At 43.2% G+C, this 23,172-nt stretch overlaps 1 protein-coding gene across 8 annotated transcripts in view; it reads left to right on the top strand.

The window, feature by feature from the left end:
• Positions 1-1,169: 1,169 nt before the first annotated feature.
• PTPRT (protein tyrosine phosphatase receptor type T) overlaps positions 1,170-23,172 on the top strand; it is a 474,436-nt gene continuing 452,433 nt past the window's right edge. For all 8 annotated transcript variants that reach the window (XR_012625516.1, XR_012625514.1, XR_012625515.1 and 5 more), the window contains exon 1: positions 1,170-1,368. Coding sequence is in view for 5 of the 8 variants with exons in the window: in XM_074843013.1 (XP_074699114.1) it covers positions 1,299-1,368 (70 nt within the window). In the remaining 3 variants the exon portion in view is untranslated. The remainder of the gene's footprint in view (positions 1,369-23,172) is intronic.

Here is a 23,172-nt window from a genome sequence, read left to right as displayed (position 1 = left end):
GCACCAGGCACAGGCCTCCCCGCTGGGGCCCGCCCGGTGCCGCCGGCCCGGGCCCCGCAGTCAGGCGGGCGGGGAGGCCCCTCCCGCCGGGCAGGGCCGGGGCGGCCACGGCGGCGCAACAGCCCCCCCCTGCGGGCCGGGCTCCGCGGCGGCCGGGCGGGACGGAGGGGAGCGGGCCCGGCGGCTGAACCCCAGGGCCGGGGGGCTCGATGTCACGAGGAGCAGTGCTGGGTTTAGTGAGGAAACGGCGCCATTAAACGTGAAGTACCGTGAGGAAAAGCGTGCCCAGCCCCGCTGGAATTGCTGCTGAAACTTGAGTTACCGTCTAAAATAGCCCCTGCGCTGTCGGTGATTAACCAGGTGCTTTATCCAGGTGGTCATCGCTTCCCTTGGCCTGTGCAAATTCGTGCTCAGATAGCTCATGTGATATGTCTCCTATTTGTGTTGTGTTTTTGTTTTTGTTTTTTTTTTTTTTTCTCTTGAGGCATGCTTTTTTGGTAAAGTTGCTAACCGAAAGCAGTTCTCAGCATTTTGTTACAGATTGTTTCTCTGCCTGTGTGTAAAAGCCTGGGAGTGCGGCAGTACCCGCTGTGATTCGGTATTTACCAGTTAACTCTCTTGAAAGTAAAGTAAATAATCCTGAAAATGACTGTTTTTAGCTGCAAACGCCTGTGCGCTGCTCGAACAAAGGACCCTCCGAAGCCGGCCACCGCTGGCCCCGCCGGGCTCCGGCGGAGGGGGGGGGGGGGGGGCACCCCCCCATTCCCGTCGCTCCCGTCCCCCCTCCCGGCCGCCGTGCCACCCCCCGGTTCATGCGATACCCTGCACTTACTCTCCATCCCCGCTGGAAACAGGGCAGGAGCAGGAAGCCCAGGTTTGCTGGCAAGATGCTGCACTTCAGCCGCTACCGATAGGAGATTTGTGTGTGTGTGTGTGTGTGTGTGCAGCTGGGCTGGCATAGGGATAAAAAAAGCCCAAGCCCAGCCACCCCCAGCCCAGCGGCTGACGAAGCCTGTGGAGCCGCGGGAGGGGGGCCGGGGGTGCTGCCCCCCGCCGCGGCGGGGCAGCGGGGCCGGCTCTGCGCGGGCGCGGCCGGCGCTGGCTCGGGGGGGCCGCCCGCCCGCCCGCCTCCCGCCCGCTCCCCGCGCCGCCCGCCGCCACTTCGGCGGCTCCTCCGAGCAGCACCGCGGCTCCGGCTGCCGGGGCCGCCGCCGCACCCGAGCCACCAATGCGGGGGATAGCTGCAGGGAGGCAGCGGCGCCGCGGCAGCGGGGAGGGCAGGTGAACTCCGGGGAAGGATGACCGGCGTCGCCGCGATCGTCTTTCTCCTGCAGCTCTTGCCCAAGGCGGAGGGACAGGTCTTCGCAGGTGAGTGCCGCCCAGCCTCGGCGCGGCTCGCCCCGCCGGCTGCCCCCCCCCGCCGTCCCCGCCCGGCTCCGCCGGCCCCCGGGGTGTCCCCCCGGCACCTGAACTCTTCGCCTCGCCCCTTCCTCCAGCCCCTCGGCCTCGCAGGGAGCTCCCTGGGCAAGCCCCGGAGCAGGCAGGGATGGGAACGTCCCTCGGCAGGCGGCTGCTCGGCGGGGGAAGGAGCGGTCTGGGGGAAAGTCGGTCGCCGAGGCGAGCCCGGAGCCGCCGCGCGGGGCTGCGGAGGCTTCGCCGCGGGCGGAGTGTGTCCGCGTTTGGGACCGGGGAGGCTCGCTCCTCGGGAAGTTGCCCGTGGTGGGAGAGGACCGCAGCGCCTTTATTCCTGGATTCACGACCCGAGAGTCCTGGCTGCAGCTGACGGGCTTTCCGAGCCCCAGGCAGGGGCGGCAGCTCGGCAGCGGGCGCTGCCTTTCCCCGCCCGCCAGGCCCGGGGGCCGGGGGCGCTTCGCTGAAGTTTAGCGGCAGCTTTTTTTCCCCTTTTCTCTCAAGTAACTTCCTCGGGGGGGCTCAGCTACTCGGACTGGCCCCTTCCCAGTTGTCACTTTCTCTGTCGCTCTGACGTTAAGGAATACTTTGCTCCCTGGCATGTGTACATTAATAGTAGCCAGCTATTCCCCCCCTCCTACGAGTTCCTTTAGGCATAGTTTGAATTACTTGAAGATGACAGGTGCTTACAGAGCTAGTGTTCTCCTCTTGTGCTGTTTTGTAGGTAAACCAGAGATATGTGTGGTTTTATTTTTCTCCTGGATGTTGTAATATGATACTAATGTTCTCATTGCAGTTTTTGTTTATATTAAAAAATAAACAGTTGTAACTTTCTTCTCTCCTGACTTCATGTATCTTAGCTAAGTTGTTTGTCTTTTATCTTCCCCCCCTCCGTCAGTATACTTGAGGCAAGTAAAAATTCCCTGTGCAACATTGCTTAGTGTAGGGATAAATCTCCGTGCTTGTGACTTGGTTTCGTACCTCCAACGTGCCTAAGTTGAGTTCAGCTCCAACAGTGGAAGATTTTTCTTAGTTAAGACTGAGAGCTCGAGTGACTTTGTCTCGCGTCTTCAGAACAGAAAGGGCGCCGAGGGTAGGAGCTGCCCGAGCCCCCTGCGTGCCGCGAACCGGTGGCTTCCGTGGCTGAGAGGAGGGTGCGGGGAGGCTGGGACCCACCCGGCACGCGTGGCACCGCCGTGGGCTCGGCTTTACATCGCCAGGCAACTGCGCGCATCGCCTGTTCCCGGCGCTTGTCACATCAGTTGAGCTTAGAGCCTCGGCTTTTGATGAATCATTTAGCCAGATGCTTAGAAAGAGGAGTGTGCTGTGAAAATGGCAAACTTTTAAGGGGGCAGAAAACACTCTGTGTTTGAGGGAATTAGCAATATAATATGAGCTAGACGCGTGCAAACTTAACGAATGTGTCCGACTAACCTCTATTTTCAGCAAGCCGTGAAATGCTTTGTTTTCATTACCAGTTTAGTGGGGATGGTGACTGTGGGGCTTCCTAATCGTTAGTATCGCTTTCTGCCTCCTGTTTTAGCGCACTCCTTACCGTTCAAAATAAGAGGAGCTGATTTTAAGAAATAATGTTTTCTGAGCTGCTTCTGTTAATTAAGTTAAAAGATAGTTTTCTCCTCTTAGATTATATATCTGGCGTGAAGTGTCGTGGTCTGGACTCTGTCCATATAGCCGATATTTTTTTAGTAAAAAGCAAAGTTTTCTAGGTGCACTTTGTCTCTAAAATTTCAGTGAAGTTTGGAGAGACTCGAGTTAATGCCGTCGGTGCATTTTCGCATCTTCCATGAGGTGGTGCTGTCTCCATAACTATTAGGATGCAAATACCTCCTGTCTCTTTCTGATTGAATTATTTTTCAAAGCCTAATGCGTTTATTTAGCAGCCTTTTGTTAAACATCCCGAAAAATCACTGTGCGAGGAGCTGGCTGGGTTTTTGGATTTATTTTCTTATACGTAGTTGGGCTAAGAAGTAGGAAAGACACAAGATGAAATGGTATTCAATTCCTACCCAACTTGCACAGCTGCTGCTGCTTCTTTCATATTATCCACAACACACAAAATTAGGAGTACTACAGAGCGACAGCAGAATGCTGATGGCTTCTTCCTGGAATACCTAGTTTCACATGGAGGGAGCTGGTTAACACTTACTTCTTTATGTAATTTCTGTATTGCTCCATCTATAACTCTTCTTCCCAGCAATTACTTTCAGTTGCCTGCAGTCTCTGTATTTATTTATGACTGGAGGTATGGTTTTGAGGTTCTAAACTTTTTGTTAGCTTTAGGGTCAGCTACTAATTTAATTCTTCTACTTTCCCATAGAGGAGACAGAAGCAACACCAGGTAATTCTAGTAATTGCCAATTCTTTCAGGATTTCAGAAATTAAGGAACTTTGCTTATGGGGAAGTATTTTCCTTAAGGCACGTGTACAGTTTTTCTCCCACCAAATATGTGAAGTATTCTTGCAGTTGCTCTGCACTCTGCTGTGGTCTGTTTTGTGTGCATTTTCAGCACAATAGAGCGGAGAATGGAGAGATTAAATCATTTGCAGCTGTGAAAAAGCATTCAGGGGGAAAGTAGGACACTGGGTTTACATTAGGACTGTTCACCTGAACACCAGATTACTTTGACGCTTGTTTTTCTTCTGATGTCAGTGTTTGCTTTAATTTTTCCCTATACTGCTCCTTGTTTCGCTATGGCAGAGCTCCTGAATGTTTGGACATGTAGCTGGCTGCTTTCAAAGACTGCTGCCACATCATAAAGTTATGGCAACTGATAGTTCATTACACAGGGTTTGTCCAGGGACAATTGAACGGGGGAGCAAGGGAGCCAACTGCAAGGAATTTTTTGGGGAAGATTAATTCATTTACTAGGAGTTCATTTACTCACAGATTTTGCTGTCAGTAAATTGGCAATGAAAAACGGATCTTTCTGTGCAAGCTACTCTATGTGGCAATTGTTAACAATGCAGCCATTTAACTCAATAATCACTTTTCACTCCCTCTGGGGAGCTGTTAGCACTACAATTCAACTTTATTTTTCATTCCTGGCTGGCTTGATTTGTTTTCTAATAAATAAACAATTAATATTTAAAAGGTGATGTTGTGAAACTGCCTGTTTCGACAGTGGCAACGAAAGGTCACTGTGTGTATAAAGGCATTTGTGAATCTGAGTGATAATCCTTCTCTTTTACAAATGCAGAGCCCTTTTTTTACCATCCACCCTCTTGAAAGTCCTCGAGCTCTTTTCTTGTTTAATTGTACTTTTTTAGTCTGTTATGCTCTATGTGCAGGCCCACGTGCTCTAGTTCTCATTAATATTATGGGAATGATTTGGGACACTTACTGTAGAATATTATAGTATTTTTTTAGAAGGCACCGTCATCTGTTACCATGGAAACCTGAATAGTGGTAAAGATGTAGGTCTGAGGCTTTGTGAACCTAAAGATATGGACAAGGGTTGTTTCTTACAGGAACAATTACTTTTGTATATAAAATCCAGTTAAGTGGGGAGAAGAAAGGGAAATAAATTGATCTGTTCAGCATTGCACTGACAATCCTTCTGAATAACATTCAGCATAGAAGGATCAGTGTGTCTGATTCTCCCTCTGTATGTGTATGGTGGGGTTTTTTTTAAGCTCATTATTTATCCTAATATATGTTTTATGCCTCTGGTAATTTTCATTGTAATTTTTATAAATGAGGTAAATGAATGTGTATTGGCAGGTATTGTTCTTTGCTTGAATGAGAAGTGCTGAGTGTAGAATGGAGAGGTGTGCAACATTAGCACTGGAGCTTAAATATTTTGGCAATGAGCAAATTTGAGATTGCCTTAACATGGCCCTAATAAAAAAAACTAAATTAAAAAAATAGCAGATGTCATCTGAAATCCACCTACCAAAATGTGATTGAGGTATATATGGGTTTGCTTACTAATGTGAGCAATAAGAGCAATAATATGTATCTGTTTTGCCACAGAAATGCTGAAGCCTACTTAACATTCATAAAAACTCTTATGATGTTTGGGTGACGAGCAGCAGGAGTGCGTGTGTGTATTGCTATATAAAGCGTATGTCCTTTAGAGAGAGATTTCTTAATTTTTTATGGAAACTGCTTCAGTCTGTTTCCTCGGTGTCTTGTAATGCATAGATAAAATATGTAATGAAGCTTCTAAAATGTGCTTGTAGGTACATTCATAGACGAGGCTTTCCTTGTAGAAATTTTCAACAGCAGCAGCATATAGAGGTCACCTGCTGTTACGAACTGACCCAAGTTGTAGTCCAGGTTTCTCGCTGCGATGCAGGAAGCCTCCTGTGCCTCCCATTGCCTCGGTACCGGAGGGCTCTACTTCCACCAAGAACAGCTTGTGGGTTGACATTTCTTGGCTCTGTGTTGTTGTTCTTGAGAAGAATATGGTACACTTGGCTTTTATGGTATTTCTTGAACATTTTATGAAGCAGTAGTACTTGGCTCATTTAAAATAGCATCTTTGGCCAAGAGTCACTTCTTCCTGGTACCACTCACGTTTCCTGGTTCCCTAATTTTTCTTCTGATGGTGCTTTCCCTGTTTATGCTGGCTAGCACTACTTGGATGGATATTGCTTCATTTAGATGATATTGATTTTTTGGGGGGAAATCCTTACCCAACTCTTGACATATCACCTTCCTGGCCCTGTGCTGCCTCTTACTTTTGAATGCCACTTGTCACCCACCACCCTGCTCTTTTCAGGCAAACCCAGAGGAGAAGAGGAACCCTACGCACCTCAAAGCAGACACACAAAGAAGGTGAATGTTGATGGCATCAGTAAGGACTTCTTACAGCCTGGCCTTGTCTTTCTGTACACTCGGAATTACGTAACGAGCAATTGCTTCTAGTGTTCATTATTACAAGCTCTAAAGATTGTGTATCTTCATGGTAGAGGAGACAATTACTATGTCTTAATCAGACTATGCATCATTTAATCAGACCCACTTGGTTTTTAATACCCGATAAATACATCCCATCTATCATGCCACAGTTCAGAGATGTAAAATACTTTGCAAGTTGGACGGCAGGGTATTGCATATTCCAGAAGAATATGCTGATAAGTCGGTTAAAAAAAACAAGGACCTTTGGAGAATGAAGACTTTAAGTACTTAATGCTACAGTTAAAGATGATGTAGTTCTGGGAAGCGCAAGCATTATCTGCCTGTGAACAAGACCTGGTGAATAGGACAAGAAACCCCAGGAAGAGTGAACCTGCTTAGTGCTTGGTCTCCTCTGGCTTGCTTGTTTTCTTTAAACTAGTGCTTGTAAATCAATCCAAGGCCAGACAGTTGTTTTCTTCCTTTTTTTTTCTAGCTAGATCCCTCTGGGACCCCAGGCTTGGGAATCCAAGCTGACTTGGTGAATTCTGCTGCCGTCTGATGTGATGCAGCTCATGGAGTTAAAGAATGATTGAGCTGCTCATGAATTTTGGGAGGATGGGACCTGACTCTTATTCCTTGATATTTTTGAGTTTATCTTGCAGAAAGGCTGTGGGGTTTGACAGCTGATGATATTGTGTGGGCACAGATCAGTGCTGCAGCCTGAGCAACCTACGGTTACGCAAACTTTATTCAGCTATGCTGTTTCTTTTGTACTGGAAATGCTCAAAGTATCCCATATCTCATGTTTTGTTAGCTGAAATGTCTTCAGAACCTACGTAAAAGAGGAAACAGAGTTTACCAAATTTTTTCACATACATCCTTCTCATAATCTCAGCTTCATTCCTGGGGAGTGACTATGTTAAATCACTGGGAAGCAGCTCTTGGCTGCTAATTCAGCTGTACATTGAGCGAAGGAGGGCTGTTTCACTACTTGTCCTCTGCAATGTTGAAAAGAACAACGATATCAAGAGTATTACAACTTAATTGAGGCTTTACCCATTTACATGTTGGGGATCGATTCTTCTCTCTTTGAATTTGAAGAAAATATCATTACTTGCTTGAGCTGGAAGTAGGGCTTCATGCTGTACTGGGGATGATATTCTTGAAATGTTGTGCTTTTGACTCCAGTACTGCTGAATTTGTCACTGTTACTGGGATGACCTTAATGTGCTTGTGTGTGAATCTTCATTTCCTTAGTATTGACTCAAAGGCCAGCCCCTAAATAGGCAAATACAGCAATTGTGTGCAGTGTGCTTTCATGTTCTTTTTTTAATGAAAAAGCATGGAGTTGAGTATGGGAATGGTGCCATGTGGTTTTGTTTATTTAAGAAGATAATGAAGATTAGTAAAAGTATGGCTTGGCAGAAAGCATGTGTGGTTGTGACCACCTAGTAGACATAGAGTGTGAAGATGAAGCGGGGGAGGAAGAAGGGAATTAAAGCAATTTGACTGCTATATAGATGGGTTTTTCTTCCTTTAGAAATACTCTTATTGGAATTGCAGCAGTATTTGCTGGATAAGCAGAAGAGCACTTCTGTCAGCAAGATGGGAAGCTGCTGCGCTTGATGGCTCGTTTTTCCAGAACAGGGATTTTCTGTCAATGTGCACCCATTTGCGTGCTGGCAGCCCAAATCTTATTTTGTGTGTTTTTAGGTGTGAATTCAGTGCTCTAACAGAAACAGTTGTTGATGAAACCGTAAAGTGTAATGTATTTCCACCACAGTCAGTTGTTTCTCAGGGAAATACTTCGCGTTTTGATGTTTTTTCAGAGGTGTGTGGCTGAAAGGTATATTAAAAAAACTAAAAAAAACCCCACAACACCCCCCCCCCCCCCCCCCAACAACAAAAAAACAACAACCAAACAAACCCCCAAAACTAAACCAAGAGGCTGTGTGTATGTAACTCCATACTCGACTGCGTTGTGTTGGTGTCAAGAATTTTTACTACTTTGTTCCTAAGAACTGAAAAGCACCAATAGAAACATGAACTATTTCTAGTGTTTTCCACGCAAGTCCACCTGTTTGCAAGAGGTGTATGTACCTGCATTTCTGTTCTAGGGGGGGTAACCGCTTTCTCTAGTTTTTAGCTTGGATGTGTTTGTAAGCTGGCTGAGCAGAAGAGCTGTTACCTTCCTTCTCGTTCTCCACTTGATAAGCAATTGTCAGTTTAACAGTATCAAGTCATCTCTTCCAGTGAGCATCTTTAATAGAAAGTTCCTTTTTTCCTCTTTTGGAAAGTTTATTGAATCTAATGCGATTGCTTTATTGTCTAGCAGCTTTGAAACCTTTGAAGAGCCAACAGTGTTAAACGCTTCAGAGGCACAAATGACTCATTTTTGTACCCTGAAGAACGTTTTCATCTTGCAGTTGTACAAGAGAGAAACAACAGAAGAAAAGGGAGCAGAAGCGCTGCAGCCGTGCAGCAAGGGTGGCAGCTGAGAAGATGCCGGCATGTTTGGGTGGGGGGTTAGTTATGGAGGAGGTGATGGGAAGGTGAATGTGATGAGATTATAGCAGTAGGAAGAGGAAGGGAGCAAGTATGAAAAGAAACATGAAAGGCAGGAGGAGCCTGGCAGGATAGAAACAGTGAGGAAGCAGACATAAAATGAAGCTCAGAAACTGGCTGCTGTTCCTGGTGCGCGCAGATGGGGAGGATGGCTGGCACTGCCATCATCTCTGCCATCTCCCTTTCTGTAAGTTAACTGTCAACCGAAGTTATTGCTAGATAGTTCATTGTTGCAAATTCTGGTCCTTAGGCTGAAACATGGGATGCAGCGCATACTTTTTTTATTGTCCTTCCTTAATTTCACAGTGATGTTTTCTCAAACTGGTTGAGCATATCTCTTCACAAACCAAACTGATACGAATATTTTGAATTTACTAGCACCCTGTTCTAGGTTTGCATAGAAAAGCATATGAGATGGAGATGTTAAATTTGCCAGTTGCTATATTTTAAGAGCCTAAAACGTGATAGAAGCAGTTTTCTTTTTTGTTACTCTAGCTCAACTGATATTTCAGAGATCTGTTCCTGTGTTCACACTACAGCTGTACACTGTTTATTTCTGTAATGAAAAAGAATAAGCATGCAAAAGGTTTATATGTATTATATATAAATCTGTTTTATATATTTGCCCTCTGAAAAACACTGCTGTCCACCCCTGTCCATACCAGAGTAGCCCATCAGGATTGCAGCTATGTCTGGGTACCTTAGTGCATCGCTGGGCTTGGTTCAGAGCCTGTGCCAGGCAGCCCAGGTGTATTGCACAGTTTTGACCAGCAGCCAAACAAAACTAAATGTCCAGAAGCTGTTGTGTCCATCAGCAAGCTAAAGCAATTGCTCATCTTTGCTCCTTCCCTTCAAAAAAATTTTTTTGAACCTCAGTGTTGGTTTGAGGCACACCTTTTTGTTGCATTGTTGGCTCTGACTAAATAGGACATCATCTTCTGGTAAATTTGACTTTCAGATTGGTGGTTTCCAGCTCTCTGTGCTCCTGTGGTCTGGCTGTAACACTGATTCATTCCCTTTAGGGTGAACAGATCCCTCCGAGGCGCCCTGCAGCTCTCCGCTCCTCCTGCCTGCAAAAGCCAAGGAAGGAGGCAGCAATGACCGGTTTATTTGTCAGTAATCCAGTTATTTCGTGTTACTCCTGCAAACACACACATGCATATAGTTATTCCCAGGGATGCTGCTGATGGTTTGCATGCTCTGTAGTTGAATTGGACCTGCTATTAAATTTCTTTGTTGGGGGGGGGGGGGAACATTTTGTTAAATCTAGGACCAGTTGAAAAGTTTCCACAAATGTGATCTGAAAATTGATTTGTAGGAGAACAGGTGTTCTAAAACAAGCAGTTTCCCTGCAGTTCTTGAGATTCAAACGTTCCAATATGAATTGGAAAAAAAATCTATATAATCTAGTACAAAATAATAGGTTTCAATAAATCTCAGAGGGAGTCCTATGTCTACCTTTTAAGGGGATTTCTATTATGAAAAGGGTGGTCAAAACACTGCTCCAGCTGCCTGAATAAATTATTTTTGTTAGTAATAGGGTCTCATAGACAAACAGTAAATATACTTTTATGATTAAAAAATGGGAGATGGTGTATTTACTAACAGATATCAGCATGTGGTAGCAATAATCATAGAAGTGGAAAGCTTGGAAATAAACAGACACACTGTCCCTGTTGGCACAGGGATAACCCTGGAGACTGCCAAGGCCACAGCCTGCAAAAATAAGAAAGTATAATTAATTGTCCTTAAATGAACCTGCCAAGCAAAAATAACCTTTTTAACGTAAACTCTCAACTTTGCATCTTTTATTATAAAGCTTTTCCATGTGCCAAAGGTTTTAACGTTCTATAATGGGCTTATTAATATTTCAGTGCATGTTTAGTGTAAGGAATCAGCATACGGAGTACAGCTGCATTGGACATCTGTTTTGCTCTTGCACTTTGATGCTTTTCTGACAATAACACAAAATTATTTATCAAAATGGCTGAGAAGTAATGTTTTGGAACAAAGTCTTGGTGGTGTTTGAAGGTCAGTCAGTAGTTATCTATATTAAATCATTGCCCTGGTTTGTTTTCTTTTTTTTAAAAGAGGCTTTCTTTTCCTTCCAGTCGTTCCTATGGCTGTGTTGATGTGAAGTGAGAAGGCAGGAAAGTGGTATTCTGTGTCCTCCCCTGCCTCCCCCCCGGCTCTGTGCTGATGAGCTTCCATTGCTAACAGAATGCTAAATAAACGAGAGAGTTTCTTTGAAAGAAGCAGTAAATTTCCTTGTGTCACTTAGTGTAATTCCCAGTGGTTGCTGACTTCAGGGTGACTTGCGGGTGTTTGGGACCCAAAGCGTGCAGGAAGCAACAGAAGCATTATCAATACATGATGCAAGTTTGGACTGTACCCTGCTTGTCAAGTGTAATTCATGTCAAAATTTCTGAAGAGAGTACAGAATGAGTGTTTGGATTATATAGTGTATATAACGATTTACCCATAACATGTTTCCTCACAGTATAAGGGATGGCAGACACATTACTCATCAGGATCAGACTTCAAATACAATTTTCATTAAAGTTCAGGAGAAATTTAGAAGTAGTTCCTTTGTAAGTTTTTCTTAGTGAAGGTAAACTTTAAAGAACTGCAAATTGGAGAAATGGTCTGAGTTCAGAATCACAGGCAGAAATTTGGCCCAAATCTGAGGAAGTATTGCACTATAGATCCATCCAGAGTAGATGTTATTTTGAGTGGATGCGAGAAATTTGGGAGTGATTAATGCTGAGATTTTGAGAGAACTGACAGTTGACAGCATATTTGCATGCAGTTGAATATGAACTTGAAAAGAAGCAAGTACACTAAAGACAGAATGTGCCACCTGCTGTGCACGTAGTTTAAAAAAGTGTATGTCTGGGATTTTTTTCTGTCTGGAATATTCCCCTCAGCCCTGAACATCATCTTATTCCTGAGAGTGACAAATTAAAGTACTGAGAGTACCTACAAGTGACAGCAGCTTCTTCACTTTTGAACAAAGATTTACAATATCTTAAATACATTTAGCTTCTGGACCTGTAACTGAGAATGGAGCTGTGAAAGGGAGAGCACCTCAGAGGAAAGAAAGGGGAAGAAGAGAGAATTATTTAATGTGCACCAAGAGTACTAGAATGAGATTAAAACAAGAAAATAATTTACTTTGAGCATTATGAAAACCTTATTGCAGATCCATGAGGCTGTGGAATTGTGTCCCAAAGGAAATGGTGGAAACTCTGTTGCCCGAGTCATTTTAATTTAGACAGGACAAAATAATTGACTGTCTTCTGTAGAGGAAAGAGTACTGCGCTCTGTGAGAAAACGAATAATCCACTGCAGGCTTTTTTTCTCTAAATTTCTAACTTTCTTATAATGCTGTTGAAGAGAGAAAAGAGGAGGAGGTATAGTGAGGGGGGAAAAAAGAGGATGCTGTATTTAGCATATAATAAGTGTAAGTGATGTTAACACATGCTAATGCTTCTCAAATGTGTTTTTTAATTCATCTGATTTATCTGTTGCATATCTGTTAAATATCAGTAACATGGTGAAGTCAAGATTGCATGATTGCATTGTGTGCCCCCCCAAATTCCTCCCACTCCCCACCCCCGAGATCTGTATTCAGACTTGATCTAACCTGGGGGCAAATAGGGAGGGCAGTATTTAAAAAACAAAACAAACCCCACTGTAAGTGCCATGTATGATTTGTAGGTGCTAGAAAAGTACATAATGTACAAGTCGGAGAGAGGAGGAGTGTTAAGCATGTGATGCCTTATTTCTGCATTGAAGTTCCCGAATGATTCTGGGTGAGTTGTTCAAGCCAAGCTTCAGCAGGTGAGCATGAGCTGTTACCCCAGTGGGCCCTGAGTTGAGGCCCTGGATGTAACATTCAGAAGGGCTTTAGAAGTCATATCTGCAGCTGAAATCAGTGTCACTGTGTCTCCTGTGCGTGGGATTGATGCCGATGCCAGAGAACCCTGAAAATCCTTGGGTGCTTCAAAGGGGGACCATGGAGTTAACATGGGTATCTTCTTTAATCTCTCCTTGAGTCCCTAAAACAGGGAGGGTTGAACACAGTGCTCTGAGGTGGGGTGGTGAGTGCATCTGTGAATGTTTGTGAAGGAACAGAAATTCTATAGCTGTAGAGAAATCTGAGATGAAATTAATAATCCTCTCTGTGGAGATCAATTTGCATAGCATGCAGTAAATAATGCATAAGGCCACGGAGCTAACAATAAGAATAAAACAAACTATTGAATAGCTGCTCATTCAGTAAGTACCATCCGTCTTTTGCATAGAACAACAAAAGGTCCCGTGGCAGAAAAGAGTATGTGATCAGGTAATTTTTTTAAAAGTCAAATCTACAAAGAGGATTGATACAGGATTTTGTGGACAACCTTCTTCTAAGGCAATTAATACCCTTCAAAAAGCTTGATTTTTTTTTTTTTTTTTTATTGATGTTAACAATATTACTTTTTTCTTAAGTCTCCCTTTGTGATAGGGAAGCCCGTCACCACTGAGGGCTGGACAATAATCTGGGGGCTTCTCTTTTTGACTGCATGTGTGTACTGGTGGGGGCTTTTGTCTGCTGTTTTGCAATCATGAGCTGGTCTGTGTGTAATTGTGCAATACCCTGCCTCTTCTTTTTTTTTTGGTACAGTATCACCCCAGAATTGATAAAGGAAGCATACAAGCAAAAGTTTGGATGCTTGGGCAGAGTGAGCTGTGCCAACAACTCCTCTGTAAGGTGAATGTGTAGGGCTGCGAGGAATAGTATGGCTTAGACTTGACCTGCAAGCAGTCAGTTGGACTGTAATGAATCAGGATTTGAGGTTTTATGATTGTTTGTTTATAAATGTGTTTACTACATGATGCCTCGTGGTGCACTCATCCTTCTTGTTTGAATCAAAATCAGCGTTGTGTATGCAATTAAGGTCATCCTGTGCTTTGTTCACTTTAACTGAAATAGAAAGCTGGGTGGGAAAACCAGTGCTGTTGCAGTTAAATTGAATAATTGATTATTTGAATCCCATTAAAGAAAAAAGGAGGTGAGAAAACAGACTTGTTATTTATCAGTCAACTGGAGGGAATTCATGTCTTCTGAAAATTAACTTCAATTCTATTCTTACTGTTCTCAGTATTTACATTACTGCAGTGTGAAGAGAACAAATAATGAATTTCTTCAAAACTTGCTCCTTTTCCTTTATACCCTCTTTATACCCTCAGGCTTCCAATTCATTTTCCTTTGCTCTTTCCTTCTACGAGCCATATATAGTGGCCATTCACTCCTCCTGTGTGCAGTGTGCTTCCTGTAATGCCCATCAGTGGTGTTAGGTGACATTTTAGAATTCTGAGGCTGTAAGGTGAGTAGATTTATTTAGGAATACTCTCTAAATTCTCTTCACTGCAACAACTTTGTGCTAAGAAAAGTGAAAAGGCAAGAAAAAATCTTTTAGCAGAATTTTTTCTAAGTCTTTTTCTAAGTCTTCTTTTCTAAGACTGAAGACTAAGAAAAGACTTAAAATTTAAATGTTGAATGTGTTTGATAGAGGGAAGACAGCACTGTGGTGGCTTTATGCCATGTGGTTGGTACAAGGCGGGGGAGGCCCTATCAAAGAGGATCTTCTAGTGTCATTGAGCTGCCATCAGCTCATGGGTTTTGTTTTCCCAAGGCTGGTATTTAAGCTCATCCCAACCAGCCATGAGTGCATCACAGGCCTGCTAGCTGCTGCTGTGTGTTAAAGCATCCTCTGCTGAGAATGCACACCTTGAAATCTCTGAGAAATCAGGAATAGTGTGGCCAGCAGGGCTAGGGAAGTGATTGTCCCCATGTACTCGGCACTGGTGAGGCTGCACCTCGAATACTGTGTTCAGTTTTGGGCCCCTCACTACAAGAAAGACATTGAGGGGCTGGAGCACGTCCAAAGATGGGCAACGAAGCTGATGAAGGGTCTAGAGCACAAGTCTTGTGAGGAGCGGCTGAGGGAATCGGGGTGGTTCAGTTTGGAGAAAAGACGGCTGAAGGGAGACCTTATTGCTCTCTACAACGGAGGAGGTTGTAGTGAGGTGGGTGTCAGTCTCTTCTACCAAGTAACAAGTGATAGGATGAGAGGAAATGGCTTCAGGTTGTGCCAGGGGAGGTTTAGATTGGGTATTAGGAAGAATTTCTTCACTGAAAGGGTTGTCAAGCATTGGAACAGGCTGCCCAGGGAAGTGGTGGTCACCCTTGCTGGAGGTATTTAAAAGATGTGGCATTTAGGGACATAGGTTAGTGGTGGATTTGGCAGTACTAGGTTTCTGGTTGGACTCGATCTTAAAGGTCTTTTCCAACCTAAATGATTCTATGATTCTATGTTGTGGAAGAAGTTTGTGATAAGTCACAAAAATTTGGGAGAAGCGTGGTGGGATTAATAAATTTGCTTTTTTACTCTCATGGATTTAGATTCCACTGGCATCTAATTCATGCAGAAAGGAAAGGCTGTAATTTTTCAGGATATCTGTGCTGGAATGGTGGCTTAGTTAATTGTTCAGAAATAGCTAGCACTTACAATTTTTATTTCATGGAAACTCAGGACAAAACAAAAGCCTGCAGTTTACTGATAGTACGTGTTCATAGGACACGGTAACGAAATAACATAAAGTAGTGGGAGCAGGAATCACATAATCAAGTTGGTTATTTGTGTAGGACTTGACCTTGACTTTTTCTGCTCCTTTCCTTCCACTTTAATGTTTTAAAAAAGAAAGTAAATAGAGATGAAGCCTTATTTGTTGTATTGAATACTGTTCCCCAGGATACCTCTCTTCAGATAACTTTGATTCTAAAGATATTAAGGAGGAGGAAAATGTTTACATTGCCATTTTATAGCAAGGAGAATAGAGTACAAGAACATTATCTGTAATATATGTTTAATTACACAAGGGAAATGATTTAAAGAAAATGTATTCTAAGATGAATGTGAATCAAGGTTTTCCCCCTCCCACAATCCTTTATGATACTTTACTGTTAATTAATTCTTTTAGAAGTAAGTATATTGCAGCCCTCTGCACTCTCTCTGCTCCTGGTTTTCTAGGAGAATCGAAGAGCTCTGACTTGCCATGCAAGGTGTTTTGTAATCTTACAGGTGAAAATGAAGCCTTGCTCTTTTTAGCTAACTTCAGCTTTCCTTGATGACAAAGCAGCCTATTGAATGTTGTACTGAAATCATGCAAATTGTGTGAGAAGCATGCTCCCTTCATAATACTTTTTATACTCGCAGGAATTTCTGCATTGTGAGACAGTCAGGCAGGGAATAGATGAATATTTTGTAATGTGCTTAGATTGGGGATTTGGGATTTGGAGGCTCAGGTCTTCTGTTCCAAGCTCTGTCCCCATCTTGTTTTATAACCCTGGGCAAGTTAATTTTTCCATGTCTCAATTAAATCTATTGTCAATGGCATATATGTTTCTTTTCTATCTCACAGGAGTCTGGGGAAGCTTAATTAGCACTTGTGAAATACTTCAAGATCTCCTGATGAAAGGCATTATGAGTGCAGTGTGTTTTCAGGCTGGCTCCCTTCTCACTCCCAATATTATCAAATGATACCTTCTCTAGAAGGTTTGATAAGATCTTGACTGTCATCCATGAACATGAATTGAATGAAATCAGTAGAGGTGCTTATTTTTTACCTTCCAAAAGTGAACACTAAGTGGTGTACAGCTCTTCCTTGGAGGAAGTGATACCAGTCCTCTACTAACCAGTTGGAATGAGAACTGGTGGTCCCATCACTGTCTGTAAAACAAAAACAAAATCTGTCAGAACTTGCATACTGAGGCTTGTGTCTTTCAGAATTTGTTTTAGAGCGTGGCAGTTCTGTATCTTAAACTCTTCTGCCCTTGTTGCATTTCGTAGACAAAGCATAGAGGTCAGGGTTAGAAATGAAACTGTGCTTTCACTGTAGGACTTGTGTGCAAGATAAATAATGGTTTCACTTGGGGTTGGGAGAAGGTGGTTGTAATTATCTTTGGGGAGCTCATTTAGGTTAGGGACTGTGTGCGACCTTTCTAACAAAAGGAATTGGAGAGGTTTACTGGAGGATATGGATGTCTTGCTCCCCCACAACTAATTTTGTGCTTCCTCAGGCAAACTCCTGTAAGTGAGCCCCTGACCCAAGTGCGTACCCATATGCATGCTCATGCTCCTTTTCTCCTTACAGCTAGTCAGACTTATGTTAATAGACTAGCACCTGAATGAGCAACGGAGCACAGTCACATTGCTTTTGCAAGGTAGATGCCTGGGGAAGTCTCCATCATTGATGAATTCTGGAACTTGCCTTTTTGGAGGGTGCTCTGGGGCAGGGGACATGAGGCAGGGCAGACACTGACTGTCACACAGCTGACAAATATTCTTCTTAAGAAAGATGGTATGATAGTAAGTACACAAATGCTAGGAAGTGAAAGAGGTTTGTTTTTTCATTTCAGAAGTTGTTAAGAATTGATTTTCAGGTGAGACTGTCTTTTTCATTTGTGACTGATTTACGTCCGTGTTGTAGAGAAAAAAATTAATGTATTTCTTTTGGGCATTGGGGGCATTTATAATGGACCCAGGTCATGCTTTTCGATTTCGTCATGCAATGACAAGTTCGTGAGTGGTGAAGCACAGTGCTATTCGGATATGCTGTTGGGTTTTCCTCCTGAGTAAACAAAGCATTTAATCTGTCCTCTGAACCTCTCTCCCCATCCCCACCCCCCCAAGTCAGCAAGAAGTAGTTCCTCTTATCTTTATCATGTGTGGTTCATGCCAACAGTGAAGATGCCTCCAGTTTAAAATGGCCTAAACCAGTACTTTCTACCTTCTTGATCTGTGGTTGGTCGAGTATACATAGAGAGCTATGCAAGTGTTACATTAAAAGGCATTGATATTGGAAATGAATTACAGAATGGTCGAGGTGAGGCAGGACCTCTGGAGATGGTCCAGTCCAACGCCCTGCTTAATGCAGGATCAACGCACCTTCAGCAGGTTGCTCAGAGCTGACTCCAGATGGGTTTTGAATATATCTAAAGATGGAGACCCACAAGCTCTCTGGGCAACCTGTTCCAGTGTTTGACTGCCTTCAAAGTAGAAAAGAATTTTCATGTTTAAATGGAAGCTTTTGCATTTCTATTCACGGCCTTTGCCTCCTGTCCTCTCACTGGCTGCCACCAAGAGGCATCTGGTTCAATCTTCTTTACTTCTTCCCATCAGGTGTTTATAGACACTAATAAGATCCCCATGAGCCTTCCCAAGGCTGAGCTATCCCAGCCTTTCCTTGTACGTTGGGTGCTCCAATCCCTTAATCATCTTCATGTCCCTTTGCTGCATTTGCAGCAGTACATCCACGTCTGTCTTGTAATACTTGTTTTAATTCTCTTTGCACAGATCAGTGCAACCCTAATGCAGTATCTGTTCTGATTTACACATTTTGTCTGTGTATTTTCACACATATATATATTTTAGGATTTTATTTGGAGATAGCTGATACATAGGGCAGGATTTCCCAGGTGGTTCTTGCTTGATTAAATTTCAGTGTGTGCTTCATCAAATATTTGGCTTTGTTGAATAAATTGGTATATTATGTTAGCTCATCCTGATTTACTGTCTCAGTGCTGTCCACTAGGTACAGAAAGGTAATAATCAGTGTGTCAGTACCTGTTATATTTTCATTTAAGGGAAAACATACTAATTCTTTTTGAGACAATATACAAGAGAGGAAGTAGAGTTGTTGCTGAAATACTGATTTACCTAAAATGTTTTCTGCTAGAAGCTGAGACATTTTTTAAGACATCTTGGGCAATTTATTTGGCTCTTGGAGACCTGAAAAGGCTTCTAGTACTAGGACCTCCTTAAGTCTGGAGGTGTCCTTGTTGTCCAGGTGGCTTGGCTTTGTAGAATTAAACTTAGAGTGTGTTCACATGCTGTAAATTGAAGAAACAAAGTCAATTCATTCTCTCTTATGGTATGGTGAATGAGTTGGGGCTGTTTGTGGTTTAACTTAGTAAACACTTTTACTGGGAGTGGTGTTACAAAGTATGGTGTTGCGTATTTGACACCTTCAAAATCCTTCTTCTGCCAGCTCTGTGTTTTAAACTTATTTTTGCATTTGTTCACATCTTAAAATAGCATAGTGGTCTTTGTAGGAAAAAGGGGAGGGCTTTTTCATTGATGGATTTAAACTTCCCTAGAGCAAACTCTCCATGGAAGTAGATTCCTGCTCAGTATTGTGGATGTGGACTGTCTGCCCAAATCCACCTCAGCTTAATCTGGCCTATGGTCGTTCACTCTTGTACGTTCACGAGTGACTCCACTGGTACTTCCAGTTCCCATTACAGGATTGATAATACTGCTGCTCTGCCTGCTTGGACCAATCTTATTAAATTTACTGATTTGCCTACCTGCTTGCAGTAGTCTGTAAACTGCAAGTAGTCTTGGAAACATGTTTAATAGTATTTTAAATGTATGCATTAAACAGGGTAAGATAAAGCTCCTTGGGGCAGGCTAGGCCTCTGCTCTAAGCTCCCGCTGCTTTAGTGAGGAAAGATGTAGAATCGCAGAATGGTTGGAGTTGGAAGGGACCTTAAAGATACCTGGTTCCAATCCCCCTGCCATGGGCATGGACACCTTCCACTAGACATAAGCATTTATGTAGATTTGTACGTGTAACACAAGATCGATAGTGTGACTAGTGCTCTTTTTCCCTGAGTTTGAATGAACTCCTGGTTTAGCATTATTCTTCTCTGGATGAGCTGATTGCCAGGTTGTACAGGCTCTCTGGCTGTAGAGAGACTTTGGTTAGTATCTGGGTGTTCACAACAGCTGCTACCAGACCAGAGTTGGCCCCAGTAGTGTCTTTAGCAGACATGAGTCTTCTCAGGTGATGGATATTTCCCAGTAATGTCCCATCTTCTACTCAGAACTGGAGAACTCCACATCATTAGCCCCAGTCCTTGGGGACTTGATACCACTCTGGGCAGAGAAGGAAACAAATCCCCTGTGATTCTGGTTGTGATCCTGGCTAGAATATGGATCTATAAATGTGTCTACATCTTTCTCTTTATGGCTCATCACATGCCTGTCTTGGGGAATGGGTAACCTGTTAGGGCAGGGCTGCGGGTGCAGGCAGCAGACCTCATGCCTGAGACCTTGTTTGCTTTTATAGCACCGATCTCTTGCAGACTCACACAACTGAGTCTGCTTGTGCTTCGAGCTGACTGTAAGATGGCTGGGCAGACTGCTCAGCATGGCCTTGAGCACAGGGGAACTGGCTGTGTTGCAAAATACTGAGCTCATCAGGCTGTTCATGTAGCTGTAGCACTTCAAGTTTGACTTGTGGATGGAGCAAACTCTTCAGTTTAGGCCACAGACTAAGTGAGTTTCCTTCTATATAATAAGACCTGCAGATGTCTGCATAACGTTATCCTCACGTTAAATTACTAGTAATATTGCCCATTAGTCTTGTTTAGGAGTGATAGAAGGGAAGGAGTGTAGAAAAGAAGTACAAGTTGTAAAGTGCCAGGGAACTTGAGAAGCTCAGGAGGAGGCAGGAGTGAGCAAAGCAAGCCCCGAGAGAGACATGGGCTGTGCTGAGCTTGGGCGCTATGAAAGTGGATGTAAAAAAGGGGTCATATGCCATACTCTGCTCTGTATGCCTCCCTAAAAGATCTGTTACCAGCTGGAGGAAGGTGAGGATTTCTTAATCCTTAAGAAACCGTGGGAGGACCTGGGCTGCTGTTAGCCTGCTTGGTGACTTGCTGTTCCACAGATGATTTAAAGAGTTCTCCTTGTGAAGACTTATGCTGCAAGAAGCATTTTTTCCAGACTTGAAAGAAAATTCCTTTCCTCAGTGGAAGATAGGAGGGGGAAACAAGGCAGTACTGCGTAAGTCTCTTTTCTGAATGTATTTAGAATGCTGCCCTGGTTTTGTACCTTCTGTTCTGAGCACTGTTTGGGTAGAAGGTGGATGTCAGTCATGCTGATAAACAGCCTGAGACTGAATTACTGTGTAAAGCCACTTCAGGGAGTCCTTAGATGTGATGGCTGGTAAGAGGAAGGAGGCAGAAGGAAAACCAGGGGGGCTGTAAAAATGGCAGGAGTAGGGTATAAATGGGAGGAAAACACCATGTGGGGGATGTTTGGGACTAAGAACTGGTAACTTTTATTCCTGCCTTTTCTGTGATTCTGGGTATTCTGATTGATTTGGAGCAAGCCCAGTTCCCTTGGCTCCTAGTCCTAGGACAGGGGCTTCAGTCCTGACCATGCCAATGGCCCTCCACTGGGCTCAGTTTCCCCTGTCCTCCAGTCCATCCCTTATCTGAAGCTCGAATCTCCATCCTAGTTCAGATGGATCCTTGTCTGGATCATAAATCTGCTGGCAGAGATGCTCTTACCTGCTTTGTTGGATGAATGCTGTCTCTTGCTCATGGTCCTCAGCCCTTGGAGGTTCCTGGGGGTGTAAGAGCCCAAGTGCTCTGCCTGGGACACAAGCCATGCAGCTGTGTGTTAAATGCAACCTCAACCCGTACTTCTGCCCAGTAACATGCTGAAATCTCGTTATGACAGTGTTCTGCAAACTAAACACTGAAAGGAGCTGTGATAGCAGCTAATTACAAAAGGCTGTAATTTGTCTTCTCATTAGTTGGTGTTTCAGGGTTCTAGTTGCAAAACCACTTAAGGTACTTTTTTCTGTCTTTTTAATGAGGAATCCAGAGGTGCATTGCCTTGTTTAATGTCCCTATTATAATTTCCCACCAACTTCTAACTAAATATATTTTAAAATTGTTAAATAAGCATATCCTTCTTTGTTTCTTGTCTGCTTTGAAGAATCTTAACAGCTGACTGGAGCTCTTGGACAGAACTGTATTCCCTCAGACATGTGGTTATGGTGACAATAAGGTTGACAAACTAGAAACTTTTTGGAGGGGGTGGGAAGACAGGAAAAAACTGTGAGTTTTCACTGTATTCTTGGAGCATTGCTTAATTTTTTTTGGTTGGAAATTTCCAAGTTTCATAATGTAAGAGTTTGAAATTGAGTTTGTTTTACTGATGAGAAAAATCTTGATCAATAATAAATAATTGTTCAGGAGCTTTCTTTAGCAGAGAATGTGGAAATTCTTTTTGCTTCAATTCAGAGCAAAGCATTACTTTGCACTGAACAATTAAAATCTATTGATTTTTAACTTGGAGGTAAGTTAAGTAAGGAAGTTAACATCAGGTTCTAAATTACTTTCTCAGTGCTGTTTTCTCATACAGATAAAGCCTTGCATATATAGCCTACTACTTCCCCCCCCCCAGCACCTTCCTCCAAGTCTCTTAAAATGTCTGTGCTTCGCTGTAGATATGCACTGACTGTTGCTTGTCAGAATTACTAAGGGGTGTCTGTTTGCATATCTAGAAATATTTCTGAATTTGATAGTAAGAGAAGTGCTTTTGTGAAGACTCTACTGGCTTTGGGAATCTGATGAACTTTCAAAGTAATTTTTGTCCTGTTTCTCTGCTCTGTATGCATCCTATCCCTGCTATGTGTATTTTCTACTGTGGTGAAAAGTACTAAGTTGTAAATTTTATCCCAAATCAGAGGTTGGGTCAAATAATACAAATGATACTCCTGGGAGTTTCTCTTTGAATTGAAGGATATTAATCTGCACACAAAAACTCTTCACACAAACTAGTGATCCCTGCTGAGAAAACAAAGCTGGGAATAATCCCCCCACTCCCACAAAGCCATGTGGCCTACTCCAAATATATTCCTTTACTTCCTCAAAATAAGAAACTATTTGAACAGGCTTTTGGGTTTGGAGTTGATCACATCCCCCCTCCCCCCCATGTTTTGGGTTTAAAAGTTAAAATAATGTAGCTGTGTGTAATTCAAATGGTGTACACTCAGTTATTTTGACTCTTATGCTTCAGGGTTTTCTGTACCTTTTTTTTAACTACAAAGGTTCAAGAGTGTGTGTATGTGTACATATATTTGTGCACATAGTCCGGTGTAGAAGAGGGTACAGAGGCTTCTGGGGAATTCTAGTGAAGAGAGTTTTTAATTTTAATGAAGCTGGGAAGTTGATTAGCAATCCCGTAAGTAAATGCTGTGATTTTGTTTTGAATTTCTTTGCTATTAATTATTAAAGGTAAATTACAGTGCTAAAAAAGGGTCTGTGGAAAGACTGTAATTTACATATATGGGCCAAAGTGCCTTTTCAGGTATGGTAATTTCCAATAAAGCAAAGAAGGATGCTAAAGAAAAGGCTTGCGGGGAGAGTTGGTAGATTAATTTTTAAACTGAAAAATCTGTGTTTCTGATCTAGCTTGCTTTCA

Source organism: Strix aluco, chromosome 17 (assembly GCF_031877795.1).
Source record: "Strix aluco isolate bStrAlu1 chromosome 17, bStrAlu1.hap1, whole genome shotgun sequence".
Lineage (NCBI taxonomy): Eukaryota > Metazoa > Chordata > Aves > Strigiformes > Strigidae > Strix > Strix aluco.
This window is presented reverse-complemented; position numbering and strand designations above follow the sequence as displayed.